Here is a 19,831-nt window from a genome sequence, read left to right as displayed (position 1 = left end):
CCTAACTGGAGATGCCCCATTATAACCCAGTTTGTCTCTGAATTTTTCTGATACCTGGCTCTATATTTTGCTGGACTTTGATAGTTTTATCTATGACTGTTAAATGACGTAATCTTCATTAACCCGAATTAGAAGCTACAAGATTGTACATGTATATTATAGTGACCCAGTTGAAGTATTTTAGTACAAAACATAAGATATTTGTTGATAAGAAATCAAACCAGTTTGACTGAGGAAAATCGTTCATGACATTCCATCAGACGAATCTTATCTCTCTCAATGACAATTCCATCTGATGTTTAATACTTATATGTTTGTAATACGGGGATTCGCCGACCGTATATAATTTGTTTTTGTTCCTTATATCTGTATTCTGCAATTCATAATTAACCAGTTTCAATTTAGTTGTGAATAGATTTCCTGTCATGGAGACAACACGGGTTTACTATGGACAAAACGTTGTCGAGATTGAAATAATTTGATTTTTATTAAAATGATTTTGATTTCTTGGATTGAAGTTAATAGATTTGAAAACTTTGGGCTAATAAGATATTTTTGCCTGACTCCTTACTTTAAATATCATTATTATTATTTTTAATATTATGATTTATTTATTTATTTATTTTGGTTTATTTATCTATCTTTTTATCTGGTTTTTTTTTTTTTTTTTTTATGTTTTTAACTTATTTTGATGATTGTTAGAAATGACCAATGCTTCCATTATCCGTATAATACATGCATAGTGTATATATAGATGTAGGCCTATTGGGGTACTGACTAAAACCCGGTCTCGGTCCCGGTCTTCGGTCTCGGTCCCGTGACTAAAACCCGGTCTTCGGTCCCGGTCCCAGATACTTTTATTCAATAAAAACAGAATATATCAGGATATTTGAACCCCATTTCTCAGTAACTTAGGTATGACATCTCATGCCTGTATTCTGATAGTAAATTGATCATATTATTTTCTTCTTTTGTAAAATAATATGTGAAAACTCCGGGACCGGTGGGACCGAGAAATAAAAACAGTGCTAAAAGCCGGTCCCGGTCTCGACATTTTTCCTCAATAGCCGCTTTAATCTACCTTTTCATAAAAAATATAAGGACGTGATACTCAATGGCATCCCTTTGTATACATATATTTATTGTGTGTATAGGTTTTTTATTCCAATATTGTTTATACATGTATTTATGTCAGAATCGAACTCAACGACATGTACCTGTACGTGACATTTTGTCCCAAATGATCGCGTTACATTACCTTTTCATAAGAAGATAAGGATGTAGAAGGAAAATAATATATATGTACTTATCCTGGTGTATTTGTTTGTAATTTACAGTTAGTTTATTTGTTCATTTATTTTATTTCTTCTATTCCTGTCAAAATTCATGTTTGGTATTCCGAACCCGATCTCTTTATATGGGTATAGTTGTATATAACCAATAAATAATAACTATAAAATATTTTTTCCTTTCTTATTTCATACTTAGTTTTCTTTTTTTTCAGTTGTGGTTCTTTTAGATACAATGCTTTTAAAAAGGTCCACCTAATATATTTATAGTATCTATAAAAGTGTGTCATACATAGAGCACATGCTCACCAAAAATTCTCAGATTCCGTATACTTATACAGAAGATACCCTCTGACTTTAGATGATCTTCAAATACTCTATGGTATGTTTTACTGTGATATTATGTGGTAACTATATTTATTGTGAATAGTTATATACGTATATGTGCAAACATAATATATGTATTAATTATGCTGCACAAAAACTGTTGGTTTCCTATTTTCAAAATATCTTATATTTCAAAGTGCATAAATTTGACATAAACTGATAAATTTACAAACAATGAAATCTACATTTATAAATATGCAAGACATACATGTAAATTTATTTAAGAAATAAATTTCAGTTTTGAAAATACAAATAGGCCTACTGTTAGCGCTTCATGAAAAGTATGATGCCTGCATGAAGCATTTTATACCCTCGTGTATTTTTACTAACCATTCAAGAGTTATGGTTAAAGCTAAAGATTTTCAAAAGTAGGTCAAATTTGAAAAGTGAAGAATTGCATGTAAAGAAAGGTCTTGTCACAAGGAGTACACATGTGAAATATGAAAACCCTATCAACATGCATTCAAAAGTTATGCGGAAGGTTCAAGTTTTTGCTGACAAACAGACGGATGGACCAAAAACTATATAAATGCGCCCCGAATATCCGATTACAGGGGTATAACATTTGCTTTTCAAAAACATCATTCTTGTATTCAGAATCTTTCTGGAAGGGGGCGGGGGAGGGGTTGTTGACTAGAGTGCACATTAATTTTGTTTCGCTATCAACAACAATTATTCATCATGTTTCAATAATCATAATAATATTTAAGAACAATATTTGTTTTGGTTTTTTTTTCCATTTCACTAATGAACATAATTTTTTAAAGTACTTCATACATCGTACATTCTGGACTCATATCTTGCACGTATTATTCTAATATTTACATAGAAGCTTTTCTTCCCTGATTAAAACAACTAATATAACATCATAATTTAACAAATTAATGCGATTCTCACGATACACACGTAAATGAGAGAGAGAGAGAGAGAGAGAGAGAGAGAGAGAGAGAGAGAGAGAGAGAATACATGTACATATACAGAGACCCGGTTCGAAATACACCAACATTGAATTTGAAAATTTTATCAATCGTGTGGTCAGGTGTTTGACCTAAATGAAATATAAAAAAGACTTTGTAAATACTACATCCAACAGTAAATTACAAACAAATACACCAGGATAAGTACATATATATCATTTCTCTTCCACACCCTTATCTTTTTATGAAAATGTATTGTAACGCGTTCATTTGGGAGAGAAAAATCACGTAGTTGAGTTCGATTTTGACATTAAAAAGGAAAATTGGAATAAAACACAAACATACAATAAATCAGAAACATACATGTGCATACAAAGGAATGTCATTGAATATAACACTCTTATCTTTTTCTCATAAAAAAGTAGATTAAAGCGGCTATTTAGAAAAATAAAAACCATCGAGACCGGGACCGGCTTTTAGCACTGTTTTTACTTCTCGGTCCCACCGGTCCCGGAGTTTTCACATATTATTTTACGAAAGACGACAATAGTATTATCAATCAACTATCAGAATGCAGACATGATATGTCATATCTAAATTAACGAGAAATTGGGGCTAAAATATTCTGATGTATTCTGTTTTTATCGAATAAAAAAATCTGGGACCGGGAACGAAGACCGGGTTTTAGTCACGGGACCGAGACCGAAGACCGGGACCGAGACCGGGTAAATAGTCAGTACCTTTGACAGGCACATTTCAGTATTTTGTTGTTTAGGAGAGTCACGTTCTAAATTCCCTTCCTTTCATTTCCGTTTCATATTTTTCAAATGAACAGAAATCAACCGTATAAAACAGAATTAACCATATCAATCCAGCTAAAATAATAATTCTGTTGTAAAATATACAGGCTCCAAAATTATGCACTTTATTATCAATAATACGAAATAAAATGAATTTAGACTTTGAGACGACCAGTTTTCCCTATCGATTCGGAACACCTCTTGGCCTACTTGCATAGTTGATTTATTCACGCGTAGTCCGGTTGTAAGGTAAACAAACAAAGCTCACCTGTCTTGAGAAATGTACACGACGGGAGCGGACGTGTAAAATGCTGAGGAATATAATTTGGAAAGATGCACATGGATGATAGAAATGGGATGTATTCAGTCCAGGATTTTTCCAGGTAAGATGTCATGTATAAAAGTTCCAGTGAATATCCATGAATAAGTACAAGCTAGTTTTCAATATATCATATGATTTAATTATTATATATATTCTATCAGAGAGAAAAAAGTCTATGATTATAGATATACAGGTGGATATATTTTCTCTAAGGCCAATTCAACTTAATTGATAGATTATCATCCCCGCCCGCCCCTTAAAACTTTGATTTTTTTTGCCCCTGGCCAGATAAATACAAGTACTAAGAATGTTTGAGAAAAAATATATACACCAATACTTATTCAATAAGTTAAATATTATTGATGAACTAAAGTAAAATTTATGTGTTAAAAATACTTATTCTAAATGAGAAATTGCAAGTACTATTTTCCCGAGTTCTAGCATGATACTTTCTCCGTGTTCGACAATGTTGTATGAATATGGTTTTAAGCAAAGGGTTAAATTTTTAAGTTTAATGCTTCTCTGATCAGAATTCTAATTGATTGCAAAAGTATGTTTTAATATAAAAAGTTATTACTACTATACATACTAAAAATTTAGACTTGACTTTATTTGGCCAAAAGTAACTTCCCAAAAGAAAATTATCTAGAGATACTTCATATGCAGTTCATACAAAACCGATATAATTATGTACTATTTTCAAAAACTTCTCCTGCACTATTTTTAATGAAATAAAAAGTACTGATAAATACCTAATGATTTCAGAATAATTCTATCATTATTTATTGTAAAAACATGACAATTTTAACACTAAATTTAATTTGAATGTACCGGCCTATTCTTATATAAGTATGTGTAATTTCAAATAAAAACATCCTGAATAAATTGTTGACTCCAAGGGAAGATTTTGAAAAATTATAGTTTTACATGGAATGTATGGAGGAAATTTTCTTTGGGAACTTACTTATATAGCCAAGTACTGTACACAGCCATATCTAAGAATTTTTTGTGTCCATTGTAAAACATCAGAGTACTAGCCTAGTTTATCAGATCTATACATCAAAACATGAAAATATTCTTTGCACTTCTTATATGGTTAGAACTTATAAAGTGTATGCACATTTCTCAAAATTTTAGCAAGAGACTAATTAATTGAGTTTATTGAAACCTTGAGTCACATCTCATTGGTATATATCCTAATAATTATATAAAAATCAAGTAACAATACTAGTGAGTGTTAATCATGTAAAATTAAGTGTTTCTAGTTTCATTCACGAAAACCAGACTAGACTCTAGTGTGATTTGATATAAAAATAAAGACCTATTAGTGACCTTAAAACTTTCTTTGAGGTCACATTGTCCATAAGGGGGCTACACTCCTTACAAAAGTGTCTGTGGTGCCCCCCCCCCCCCCCCCTCAGGTCCTTTAATAAGATTCCTCTACAATTAAACTTCAGTTTAGTTTGAGGAGGGGGAGGTCAGCAAAGACAGTTGGCTGTTGTATAAACTTAATTAGAACACAGGGGTTAAGCCTATTTGCATAAAGCTGGTATTTTTTAATGTGATAGTACGATGTAATTAAGATTTTTAACCTTTTCAATGCTTTAAATTTGTATAATACATAACAATTGACAAGATGTTTATAATAAATGCTGTACATACTTGTATAATTTGTGATATATACTAATTTTAATTCATAATAATTTGAAGATGAAAAGCGTTAGCATATTCATACAGTCACACACCTTAGATTGACAAATTCACAGACACTCTCCTCCCCATCTCAAGGAATCCCCCCCCCCCCCAAGTAATTCAAGTAATACCCTTAGGAATTAGCAATTTCAAAATTGCTAGTTGTAGAACATATTCTTGAATGTTGGATAAATTTTCCAAATCATTATTTCTTTTTGATTTTAAAAGTGTGTGCAGTTTAGTGGACGGGCAAGATCTTTCCTTTTTTTGTGTGTGTCAAGGGGGGGTGGGGTGAACTCATTTATTTAAACAGTATCATGTATTACATTATAGAATAGAATAGAATATATATTCAACCAATTTGGGCCCACAGAGGAGCATTAGGATGCACACTGACATGTGATCTAGGTGGTGCTTGTCACCGTCCAGTTGAATATGTTAATATTGTGTTGGCTCCTTGTGCCTATGGACTTGTTTTATATCAAAATTGTTTATGGTGTGTAAAGCAAAAATTAGTAGTGTCTTCAACTTTTTCTTTATTGTGATAGTGGACGAAACATGTAACAACTTATCAAAACAACATATAGTTTATAACTTCTGTAAACAAAATGGCAGTGTAAAAGTGACCTGAAGTGCTAGCCACAAGGATTGATGTTTACACATTTAATACATGACTTCATACAGCCGTTATTAAGTGTGTGCTTTAAATTATGCAAAAATTGATGAACGGATGAATCTTTCAATTCAAAACCACAAACCTTTTACTTTTAAAAATTCAAATTTGGTTTAAAAACTAGGTCATATTGCATACAATGATAATAAAAATGGGATATGGAATTAAAAGAGTGGAACAACTACATAAAATATACCGGTATTGATGGTTTGAACAATATGGTAACAAATTACAAATTTTCAAATTTATGTGTATAATTTTAAAGTAATTTCATTTTATTGCTTGATAGAAAATCAGTTAGAGTGGTTCTTGTCTGCTTTGTGTGTGCACTTACAGATAAGTACTCTATTTCAACAATACCTGTTACTAGGTGTTTCATATACATGCAGTTAGGTGCCCTATTAATCATCTGGGTCTGCTGTTGCATGAAAAATAGTGTACAGCTGTACTTAGAAAACCTATCTGAAGTATTACACATTTTAAATAGCATTTACTTTTATTTATGTTTCACTGTGTTCTTGAGCTATCTTTTCTCAAGAATTTGGTAATGACTTTCACATGGCATGTATTTAGGCCAAGGCATAGTCTTTTTAAAGCTGATATTTTTATAAGACTCATGTTCTTAAACTGTGTATTTAAACTTTATTTTTAAAAAGGACATGTAAAATATTTATCGAGGATATTAATGCTTCTTAACTAAGTTAATGGAAAACATGACATATTTTCTGATTACTTTTCAATATGAGTGATTTTTTTTTGACAGGACGTAAAACAAACAATCAAACAAACAAACAATCTGGTTACACTATATGTACATGCATTTTGATCATTTCACAAATTTTTAGAGCATCACATTGAAACTTCAAAATCAGGTACATACACAGAGGTGAATCTAATACAGTTTTCATTCACAGGGGGGTTTGGGTTTTTAATTAAAGTCATTTTAACCCACAAAGAACTTTCTATAATTCAATCAGAAAGTTTGAACAAACACAATTGTCGACTTTCTTATCTGTCAATGCAACCAATAATTAAACTTACTAATGCTCTGTTTTCATAAAAGATATCATGCATGATTAACAGTTAAGCGACTTGAGTAATGTCACTGTGTTAAGTTTATATTATAATATATGTAGGCTGATTTTTAAGCCTTGGTTGCACTTTCCTGACAAAGGACAGAATTTAAACAGCACATGAATGTTTTATATTGTGTGATATTGCATGTTGTCACGCTTTAACATTTAAACTCATTGTCAGATGAGGCAAAAAGCTTTCTAAAACCTATATTAAATATGACAGTTAATATGATGTGTCAAAGGATTTTATTAAATGTACAGAAACTTGATTACAGTCTATGTAAACTGGCAAATTTTTGTTAGACCCTATGATAAAGTTTTCCCATGTATAGCGTGATTAAATATCTAAATTGTGTCATGAAAAACTTTTGCATGTGTCATGGGATTTATAATGTACTGCCCATAGCAACAAGTTAAAAGTGTGACATAATAGACTTATAATTCAAATTTAAATTTACTTTTCAGATGTCTACAAAGATAAGGACCAAACTCCTACCAATAATCCAAACATCCTAAGAGGTGATGTGTCACTGAAATTTGAAGCCAAGGTCAAACGAGAGAAATCCTTGCATGATAAAATGGTCAACAAAACTTTTGCAGCAGAGGTATACCCATTACACTCAGTGGAGATTGTTTGCCTGAGTTTAGCATGTTTAGTTAAAATGTCCTATGAAGTAAATTCACAATTTTTCAAATTTTGGGGTAATTTATATGTCAAAGATTATATCAATGCTAGCTTGAGAGAGAGAGAGAGAGAGAGAGAGAGAGAGAGAGAGAGAGAGAGACCTTGCATTCCACTAAATTTTGTTAAGGAAATAAATTGTCATCACTTGACTCTTTCAGGATATGTATAACATTGAATTTTCAATTGCCTAACACTTTTTCTCCTTTCTTTTGAACAGTGCCATATATTTAAATTTTTACCATTTGCGATATTGTAATTGATTTCAAAATGTGTTCAAATAAAAGTTAAGTGCACATCTAGTTTCATGGAATCCATCCATATAGCAAATAGTCAAACCTCTTTATCTTGAACTCAGTGGGACAGAGAAAAAATTCAAGATATCCGAGGATTCAAGATATCGAGGGTAAAATACTTAAAGAGTATTAAAGTGGTTATAGGACTTCCGAATCACTTCGATATATCCATGATATTCGAGCTATCAGTGTTCGAGATACTGAGATTCAACTGTATTTTAAGTTGATAAATTGTTTTAAAAGCCGTTGAATTTTCATTTCAAGTTGTATTATTACAACTCCATCAGGATTAGATTCCTAAAAGAAATTCCACGCAATCTGATAAATATTTTATGATTTACTCTGTGCAATAATGTCATGCTTGATATGATAGTTTTCCTTTAACATCAATTACTGCCAGAAATACCTACAGAAAATCAATGTTATGATAGACAAGTGTTTTGTACCATCAATTTTGCATCAGTTTAGTAAGCAACATTGTTGTAAAGAACATGACACAATGGTGCCCCTATATGGCCTTGATAAGGGAGCTAAATTTGCAATGGCTATGGTCTTGATAAGGGAGCTAAATTTGCAATGGCATGATGGAGTATGTAACCTGTTGTATGAGAGTATAAAGACTGATACAGCGTGCAGTCAATTGATTCATGCATATTGTGTATGACGTCATAATTCATTTAATATATAATCTTGAGTACTTGGCTATTGTAAGTTGATTTTCGAAGTCAATTTGACTATATAAGCTAAAACCATTATGAAAAATGGACTTGTACAATCAGTACTGCAAATACATAGGTTGTGTGACATGTGAAAAAAAGTATTGCAACCCCAAAGTTATTTCTATCTTTTACTGCATGTTCCTCAAAATATTCTGTCTTCTTATTTTTGTAAAAGAATGACAATGAATGCATTGCTGATGGTGTTTTTAGAAATTAGTGATGCTATTGAAAAAATAACATCAACATTAAAACTGTTATTCATCCTATGGTGTGAAATTAATCATCATACTTTAAGTTAGGCTATAAGAGAAAAAAGCTGGTGTTGCGACATTTTTTTCCCATGTGTATATAAATCCTAAAGTGACTGTGTATTAGTTAGATGCAGCGATTGTAGGATAATGTACTCCTCACAGATATGAAAATTTCATAAGAATTACTCTGCAGTTTTTAGTAATCACATAAGTTCGATTCCAAATGTCTGTAAATACATATTCATGCAGACTATTGATGGAACACAGACCATACAAATCACACCGTGACCGGGTTCATGTAGAATAGCAGGGCAGATCAGCTTTATTGGCAAGGGTAATGACAAGACTATTACCTGAAATTTTATTACAAAGTGCGGGTGCTTGTCATTTACGCTCTATGGGAACAAAACTATTAACATTGTTTGGAAATGATCAATTTTGCGTAAATCTTTACAATGTATTGTTGACTTTAATGGAATATATCAATTTTGAAATACTTGGGTTTGACATGATATTGTTTGGTCAGAATACACAGTAATGCATTGAAGTACTTTTCTAAGGATTTAAATTTTGGTTAATATTCCTTTTAACCATTCCAAGAATCTGAGATTCCGAGATAGTTGTTATCATTGAAAGTTAACATATACATTGTACAACAGTTATATGTAATACGCTCTCAAATTAGCAGGGGATAGTATTAGCTTGTCATGTGTGTAAGCCTGTGAGTATACATGTACTAAGATGTTATGGCAAGCACCTGTTTATAAAGAGTACTGTATGATTCTATATCAGTTTAATATCAGTCTCATTACGTACATCAGTGATAAAGAGTAGAAACAGATAAATCCGCTTTGACATAGACAGTGCTTGAATGTGACAGTTTTGTGGATACCATATAAAGATTTCTGTCTCATACTTGCAAGCAAAAGATAGCAGGTAAGGGAGAGAAAGATTTGGTTCAAAGGTCACAAGTCTTGGTCACTATAAATGATTGAATGTAACAATTTTCTGTCTCATATTTGCTATAGATCGAGAGATCAAGCAGAATGAGATTGAGGAAGATCCTTTTTGATCTCTAAGTCAAAAGATTAAAGGTAAAGATCATGAGCAGCTAGGGATTGAATGCAACAGTTTTGTGAATACCATATGAATAGTTACTATTCCAGTCTTCTTAGTGATAGTAGATAGGGAGAGAAGGAATTCCATTAATGTCTGGGTCATAGGTCATAGTCTGATGTAACAATGTTTTGGATACCATATAAAGAACATTACACTACATGCTTTTTAGTCTTTTACATTCTAAAGAGATAGCAGACAGAGAACAATCATTGTTGATTTTTGATTTTTGGTTGAAAGGTATTCATTCAATGAAGTTGTTCACCTTGTAAAGAGTATACTAATTGTAGTCCCTCTTTCCGTATTGCTACAGTGACAACAGTAAGAGAGAAAATGCTGGCAATTGATTTCTGGGTCATAACTCCTAAGGTTGTAAATCAAGGTCATTATCAGGAATGGAATATTGTAAATGTCTGTGGATACTCTGATAGCTATTGATTTTTCAGCCTCATATTTGATACATGCATTGTATGTGGGAAAGGAGAAAATACTTATTGATGCTTGGTTGGCGGACATATTAAATATTAAGTTTTTCTAAGGTGGTACCTGGGGCACTTGGTGATCAATACATGTACAATAAGTTTTTCTACCTACCTAAAACTTTCTAACTGGTGTCCACAAGCTGTGATTGATTGATTGATGTTTTCCGCCACACTCAACAATTCTTCAGTTATCTGGTGGCACCCAGTTTTTATTGGTGGAAGAGAGAACCCAGATACAATGTACCTGGGAAGAAACCACCGACCTTCCGAAAGTAAACTGGGAAACTTTCTCACTTACTGGCACGAGCGGGATTCGAACCTGCATCGCCAGATGTGAGAGGCTGTGTGATTTTCAGCGCAATGCTTTAACCACTCGGCCACGGAGGCCCTCCACAAGCTGTGATATGCAATTGCTGACTGTGACCTTCACTTATGATTAATCATGGTAGCTTAGTGGCTATGGCCACTGTTTGCTTTGCAAATAGGAGGTCTCGGGGTTTGATTCTCAATCAATTTACGTTCGCTGCATCAACACCAAGACATGGGCAAGGGACTGCCTGACATTAAAAGTGAAAGTCTCCGGTCTTTTAGATATGATGACCTTGCAAATGCAAGTATGAGACTGATATCTGCAGAGAAAGTTCTCTTTATATGGTGTCTACAACATTTGTACAGATTTGCACATGAACACAAGGGCAATGTTGCTGTGGGAGGGGAGGATAACTTGACAAAACTTTTTCTGCTCTAGCTAGAATTTCTCCAAAAAAATCTCACACTTAAGTTTGAGTTTTCTTTTATTAAAGAAGTCAAAATTTGAGTAAAACGACAGACTAAGTCCAAGTTTCAATTTTTTTTTGGAGAAATTCAGGCCTGATTTAGATTCACACCTTAACCTACAACTGTCCTGGAAGTTAACAATAAGTAAGACAGCAGGTATTGACTTGCAGTAAATAAGAACTGGACAAGATGATACCTTGATCAATGTTTTATGTCTCCTCTGCATGAGAAATTAGCATCAGGTAATCAAATAACAAAGTACACCTGAGGATGACAGGGGTGAAAACATCATGAAGCTGGAGAATGGAAGTGGTCAATAACTAGCTATTATCTTGATGGCATGATTAATTGAAAGTATTGGAGTCACGGCATCAGTGAAGAGGTGTGACATTTTGGTATCCAGTCTACTAGCTTCTGAATAATGTCTCAATCTAAAGGAAAATCTTATTAATGTACCAATAGCCCTATGTAAATTAAGCTCATAATTTTGCTTTTAATTCTCAGAATTCTTGTCTAGTCTAATCAACATGTAATTTTCATGGGGTATGCTCCCCATTGTATTGTGAGCAGTATGCCTGTTAAATTGCATTGATTCTTAAATGACATAGTTCTTGAACTCTGACTTTCTATGACAACTAGTATTTTAATTCCAACTTTGATAGCTTTGCACCAGTTAGCAAAGACAATGGTGTATAGAAGCCTGAGAAGGCACAAAGTAATGAAGCACTGCAGGGAAATGCAGCTCATACTACAGTTATATACCGAATTATTAAATATTTTATTATACTTTACAGTCATTAATTGGATGGGGCTTATTTAAAAAAAAAACAGTAAAGAAGCCCATGAAAATAATAGACCATGCATACTGCAAAACTTGCATTGTTTTTTCAGTCTGTGTAGAATTTCTTTAGCATCTTGACTTGAAAATGTTCTTCTGTATATTCCTGCTTCTCTTGTGAATTTGTATCATGGTGATTGAAAATCTCAGTCTTAAAAATGTTTTCTGATGGCCATAGAAAGGCGTTCAAAATCAGTTGAAAAAGTCAAAGGCAGGTTTGAAATTATTAATTGGTGAGATTGAAGATACTAAAGCAGAAAGGTTTTATTGTGAGTGGGTGACAGTGAGAGCAGGATTAAAGGTTTTTCACGTTGTCTAAGTTCATGATCTGTAAATCTTTTCCTGTAGACATAGTGTAGTTCTCTTCTGATTAAACTGATAACAAGTAAAAGGTCCTCTTATTGAAATCGTTTTGATCATATATATCATTCAAACCTGCAATTGTCAAAAGATTTTTTCTCTCAAAATATTTCAGAAATGGGAATTCTGATTATCTGAGTTCAGTAGCACATTTAGGTTTTATTAAAGCTTTAATATAATTTGTATATATTTCAGAAAGGAATTTGGTTTCATAATGTTGTTCATGCACTTATGATGCAAACATTTATTAAGGCTTAATTTACATAATCACTGGTAAACAAGATATTTGGTAATCAATATCCTGAGTCTTACAAATTGTAGTCATGCAAGTTTTTTAATGTTGATTAGGTAACCATGATTTATATGATTCAAAACTAGTTTATCTGAGTACATGGTGGTTAAGGTACCTAGACTAGTTATATATGCTTTGATTTGAATGGCATTTAAACTACTTAATGCATCAAATTAATCAAGTACTTAAAGTCTTAATGCATGATTCATACCATTAATTTGATATTTTAGGAAATGTCTGGAAAAATAATGGAAGAAAAGGAGCGGTTATCTCTGGGGACCAGATCAAGGGCAACATCGGGAACCAGTTCACCTGTTCCTAACAACAGTATAAGAAGTAAGACTGGCATTCAATACGTGCAGTAATCAATATTGTTATATAATTGGCTGCACTTTTCTTCTTTTTTTCCATTAAGAAGACCAAAGTAAATATGCAGATAGTTTCTTTTAAGTTGGTATATGTGTGAAGACAGTAATACCACTTTCATCTTGTAATTTAAAAAAAAAAGTTTTTAAACAAATTCTACAATGTCAATTTCCTACAAATGGTAGCTAGATCTTTCACACAATTAGTAATTTTAGTGTAAAGTTTCATTTCATCAATGGCATCAAACTTTCACATTTTCAATTTCTCAAGAACGAATGGACCTATTTTAAGCAAACAATGCCACAAAGTATATATTTCTTTGAAAAGGATTTAACTTTGTTCCAATGAAGAGCCGTCTTTAAAGAGAGATAATCAGTAAATCATGAAGATAAGATAGGTATAGTTTAACAAAAGTTTATCATAAACCACTCCACCATGATAACCAGAACTTATAGAGTAGATTCAATCATTGTGGGCTTGAGCCATTTTATTTTGTTACTTTATGCTTGTCCGTCCATTCGAAAGAATGATGTTTTGCATGAAATATTCTTATATTATATAGAACTACTAGAACCTTGAAACCTCTTGGAAACATCATCTACCATTGAATACGAATAAAAAGGTTAACTTGCAGGTTTAATCAGAAATTAACTGGCACACAAACATGCAGTTTTCTTTTTAACAGCTAATCAAAACCAATCCTGGTTGTGTATAACAGTAATAATTTTTTAAGTGAATATTACACTTTAAATCTCAGTAAAATTACCCTTTGTTAACAAACTATTGAAAAAAAGATGACTGATAGTATTGTGACAAGAACCTAATAAATTACCACACCAAAGGGCCGTAACTCTGAAAGGTTGAGATCAAAGCTATATATCAAGGAAAGGTCAAGTGGTAAAATTTACAACAGTTCACCATGGTCAACATAGTGTTTCACAAACACATCTGGTTTCTTTATTGTTCACAGATTTTTTAATTATATAAAATCATAGCAATCATATTTAGTTTAAACTGTATATTTATTTCAAAGAAACAAGAATGTGATGATCATGAAATATATACATATATTTTCATTTGAATTGTTGAGATTGCAATGATTTGCAGTTATGTATGTATAAGATGTAGCATTTGTTGAGTTTCTGTATTATCAGTTCACCCGAACTTTTCTGATCAAAATGTCTGTCATTGTTATTTTCTTTGTTAATTACTCCAGAAAACTGGACTGACGTCGATTATACTCCAGAAAACTGGACCGATGTCAATTATACTCCAGAAAACTGGATCGATGTCAATTAATTACTCCAGAAAACTAAACCGATTTCAATCAAAATGGGCACAAAGTATCCCTAAATGAAAAGGATATCAAAGTTTTCTTATTTAGATCAAGGAACATGCTCCCTTTGAGGGGAAATGATTGGGATATTGTAAAACTTGGTGTTGGTGTGTGTGTGTGTGGGGGGGGTTGGGGGGGGGTTGAAACATCTTCAAAGAACCTTTTGACCAGAAAAGCCAAACCTTGCATGAAAGTTTCCCTATATAGGCTATTTTCAAGTAAATCTAAATCAGGACTCTGAGGACCAGTGGTTCTTTTCACAAAATATCTTTTGATGAAGATGAAAATTTTAAAATGCTGTGATTCCTTTATAATTCATTGCTCATATGTTTCTAAACAAGCAAAACTAAGTATGCATATAGGCGATGAAACTTGCATTCATACTCAGGGCATAGTGGCACTTACTTGAATATAAGCCAGAGCAAGAAGTTTATCTTAGTCATAAAGATTTTTTTGTGAAAAGGGTCACAAGATGGGACCACAGATATATAGGGAAAACCTTTGAAAATTATCTCATGAACTACAAGGGTACAATTAGTCAAGTTAAAATGCAGTCATTCTCATGTACGATGTAGTGAAGATTCCAGCGTGTTCAAATGGCAGAGCCACAATATGGGGTTAAAGTTTCACACCTTTACTGTTAACTTTTCATCTCTGTATGAGCAAAGTGATTCAGGTGAACAATATGACCCATGGGCCTCTTGTTATTCATTAATATAGGACAACTAAATAGCCCTTCAAGGTGATTTACAGACTGTTAATTTAATTCCATTCTAGAGCAAGTTCACTTCAAGACAGATGTAAATGGGGATGGTCCAAAATCAAAAAAAGGTGGCAAGGCAAAAAGCTCGAAGAACCATAATGGTAGTGATGAAAAACAAATTACTGTAACCATAGCAGGAGTACACAGTAACCAATCAAATGACAATACAAAACTTGAACAGCCAATCCAAATAGACAACTCCGATGATTCAAACAGTTCGCTGAGAAAGGATAATTTGACAACGATTGAAGAGAGAACTAGTAGTAGAGCTAGTGGTCATAGCATATCAGAATCAAAAAGAGGATAAAGTGACCTACATTTATGTCTTTATATTGTTCATTCCACAGATGATATTATATACATGTAGCTGTTAACATTTAGTCTAGTCCTCTGTTTTTATTATTATATATATGTATTACATGTACCCAAATAGCCTGTGATATATGATATGGATATTATGCAAGTTGTCAGTAAGATTTTCTTATGTGTTACAACTCCTGTAAAGACAACAAATACCCAGCTGGTACAACCATATTCAGAAGTTTGAGAAAATATAAGTATGGGAGTTTAAAGTCACTAATTGTTCACAGTGGGGTTTTACACTGGAATATGCCCATTATAGAAGAGTTTTTAAATATCTCCTCTGTCTCAATGCTTGTAATTGTGTCAAATAGATTGAAAATTGTTTAAATGGAAACCCTAATGGCGCAGCATGAGGTCAAAATAATGTCCTATGTTGATGAGATTCCTTTTTCTGTAGCAGCAGGCTTCTTATTTGAGAGTTTTGACCCATGTACACACGTGGACCTCACACATTTCCCAGCCCAGTTGCATTTATAGGAATTTATACTACCTATATATCAATCAAGGTCTTAAATTTCCTTGTCAGCTCTGATAGAAAAAAAATGTTGTGTATTGTTTGTTTGGTGTCTTGCATCATAAAACTGCAACAGGTAATATACATGTATACAAAAGATGATTTTTTTTTTCAGTAGTTTATTTGATACAGTCCTTAATGGTTGTAGGTTTATGTATCTACTATAAATTCAGTGATGTACCTCCTTTCACACTATTAAATGCCGGCATATGCAGATTATTTCCCGAGGAATGTATTTTGTGTTACATTATCGTTAGCTTTTTCAATCATTTGATTTCGAATTTGATGATCTTTCAAAACCTCGTGTTTCTAGGGAATTCCTCACTTCTGGATCGAGCTAAACTTTTTTTTTTGTGTGGGCATATTACATTTAAAGTGATCATATACCCCGTAAATGAGACAAGATTTGTTTCACTCTAATGTACAGGCAATTCAGTTTAATTAAAATTTTAGGTATACATTTAAACTTTTATAATGATTTTGGTTAGATTAAATGCATTGATTGACGAGTAAGATTAGGAAATATTATTAAAAAACCAATTTATAATATAAACCTTCGAAATTCTAGCCCAGCGATTAAATGTGATGTGTGTAATACGGACACAAAAGATCTGCCTCAGTATACAGCTGGATTATAGATTCTATTCAGAATTTGAATCGGTTGCATCAGGTTTCATTTGGTGAGATATTTATCAATAAAATGTCGTTGAATTAACACTCCAAAGCCCCCTCAGCAAAGAACAGTAATATACTTTTCAAAAGGTTACAAATGTTTGCTCCAAATGGGAAACCCTTATAGTTGACATTTTGAATTCTCCCAAAAAGCAACAAAGAAGCAAACTATATGGGATGATTCTGTACTCATTTGATATTGATGATGATATTGATGATGAATAGTTATTAAAATGAGATAATAGAAAAACACATTCTTGCCCATTTACACCATATGCTGTTTTAGAATGCGATTGAAATTTACTGTCAGGCAATATTGTGAAAAAAGGCTACATGTACAGAATACAAAACGCATCTATAACAATTTTACATGCATTGCATAGTTCACTATTTATTCTCATATCAGGGTTGGGTTGTATTTTTTTAAAATCATGAATGCACCTGTACACTGATAGTCAAAATATTGATACTTTTATGAATTATGTGGTTTTTCATTTTAGTAGTCAAAGCATTGTTATGTGGATGGAATCGGATATTAAGGTTTATTATTGATAAACATATTAAAGCTCCATGTCAGGACATATTATATCAGTTTGAAAACCTGAACAAGTTCAAGTATGCGGTATAATTCTGTTGTGAAATTTACATATGATAAAAACGACCTCGTAAATAACATATTAGTACATGTTTTTGTGTTTAGAAATATGTTTGGTAAATACATGCATATTAAGGAAAAGTCTTCACGTCCCCACCAGGGCCCTCATACTTGATGCATCGAATACCTAATACAATAGTGGATCAATAAATGATATACATGTAGATAATGAGTAATTATCAGTAATTTAGCACAACTTATATTACATTTGTATTTTCAATTGCCTCACAGTGTAAATCAAATTTAATCACATGTAAAACAGAATGTGTCCATTATTAGTAAGAATCATATTAGATAGGAAAAAACATGGTTTCAGGAATTAATGTTATATTTATGTGCAATTTATTGATATTGTATGTTAATTATTCATGCATATAAATAATTAAATTTTTACAAAGTTACAATGATTTATGTGAACTGATGATGGAAGTCATTTGATTTTATTCTACCATATATATGTATATACTAGTGATGTTGGTATGGCTATATGATGGTATTATAGTGGCAGATCCAGGATTTTACAAAAGGGGGTGGGGGTGTGTGTCTTAAATTTCCTAAAGAGCAAAAGAAAAAAAAAAGAAAGAAAGAAGCAAAGATTAATTAATTATTGTAAATTAATCTTTGAAAAACTTGTAAAGAGAGATAACTCTTTTTGTGGAAACAGTGTGAGCTGGTAAGATTTGTCCTTCTTTAGCTGAGTTTGCTACACCCTCGGGTTTAGCTGCGTGCTTCACCTGAGAAGATGAAACTGGTAAGGGTAATATATCAATGATCAGTAAACTAGCAAGGAAGAACTAATGGTGCATACTAATTCTTCTAACCCATTAGCAGAGAGATTTTGTAGATACATGTAAGTGTCAAGTCACTCTGTTTATACTTAATGAATAATCTTTTTTCCACATTTCTATTTTGCCAACAGGCACATGACACAGACTGAATATGAAACTTATGATTTTCTATCAAATTCTGTAGATATGTAAGAAACCATGGAGCTATATGAACCTGGATTTCATTTTTCTGTCGTACATTGTAATCTATCTATCAAGTATTTCAGAAACAAATATAACACTCCAATGGCAGATATGTCCATTGACTGCAGTCCATAAAATCCATCAATTGAAATGACCTCACAAACTTTAAGGTTATCTAAATCTATCTGATAGCAGGTTTCTTTAAAAATATGGTACTTTTTCTGCCAAAAGGGTAAAGTGTTGCAGCCTCTAAAATAATGCAAAAACTTTTTTTGGTCAAATTTACCAATCGGGGTAGAGGGGAATTAATTGCAACCCCACTCTCTTCTATATAAAGTGTTGACAAAGTTAAATAAAAAAGAACTGATAAATACCTTGCATGCGACATAACTAAAAATAGCTCCACAAACATTTCGGGATCAATTGGCAATCTTTTTATTGTACTGTTATCAAGAATTTCAAACAAAAATAAAGATTTTCTTGTAATCTATGTTCTAATATGTAAGCATAGCATGTGTAGTATCACTTCATAGAAACAAGAGGACCAAAGGTCACTCTGAACATTAACAAAAACAGAAAACTTAAATTCAGATCTGTTGCATATTGATAGTGTAACAAACTTTGAGAACTGGAAGCTGAAAGTCAGTTTAAAAACTGGATGCCATAGCACCTTTGAGCATACATAGTGTATGAAAAGGGTGCTATATAAATATGGTATTATTATATTATAAGTTAGTTTGAGAACTGGATGCTGTAAGTTAGTTTGAGAACTGGATGATGTAAGTTAGTATGAGAACTGGATGCTGCAAGTCAGTTTGAGAACTGGATGCTGTTAGTAAGTTTGAGAACTGGATGCTGTTAGTAAGTTTGAGAACTGGATGCTGTAAGTTAGTTTGAGAAATGGATGCTGTAAGTTAGTATGAGAACTGGATGCTGTTAGTTCATTTGAGAACTGGATGCTGTTAGTTTGTTTGAGAACTTGATGTTGTAAGTTTGAAAACTGGATGCTGTAAGTTTGTTGGAGAAATGAATGCTGTATTGTAAGTTTGAGAACTGGATGCTGTTAGTAAGTATGAGACCTGGATGCTGTTAGTTCGTTTGAGAACTTGATGTTCTAAGTTTGAAAACTGGATGCTGTAAGTTTGTTGGAGAAATGAATGCTGTAAGTTAGTTTAAGAACTGGATATTGTAAGTAAGTTTGAGAATTTATTTTAAGAACTGG

The 19,831-nt window shown here is 32.5% G+C and overlaps 1 protein-coding gene across 1 annotated transcript; it reads left to right on the top strand.

Moving 5' to 3' along the window:
- Positions 1-3,369: 3,369 nt before the first annotated feature.
- LOC125681790 (uncharacterized) lies at positions 3,370-18,042 on the top strand. Its single transcript, XM_048922007.2, has 4 exons — positions 3,370-3,776; positions 7,622-7,761; positions 13,200-13,305; positions 15,449-18,042. The coding sequence occupies exons 1-4, from the start codon at positions 3,737-3,739 to the stop codon at positions 15,739-15,741; spliced, it is 579 nt and encodes a 192-aa protein (XP_048777964.1). The 5' UTR covers positions 3,370-3,736; the 3' UTR covers positions 15,742-18,042.
- The last annotated feature ends 1,789 nt before the right edge of the window (positions 18,043-19,831 follow it).

Source organism: Ostrea edulis, chromosome 2 (assembly GCF_947568905.1).
Source record: "Ostrea edulis chromosome 2, xbOstEdul1.1, whole genome shotgun sequence".
In the NCBI taxonomy this organism is placed as follows: domain Eukaryota; kingdom Metazoa; phylum Mollusca; class Bivalvia; order Ostreida; family Ostreidae; genus Ostrea; species Ostrea edulis.
The sequence above is the reverse complement of the archived record's forward strand: the minus strand, read 5'-3'. Positions and strand labels throughout refer to the sequence as shown.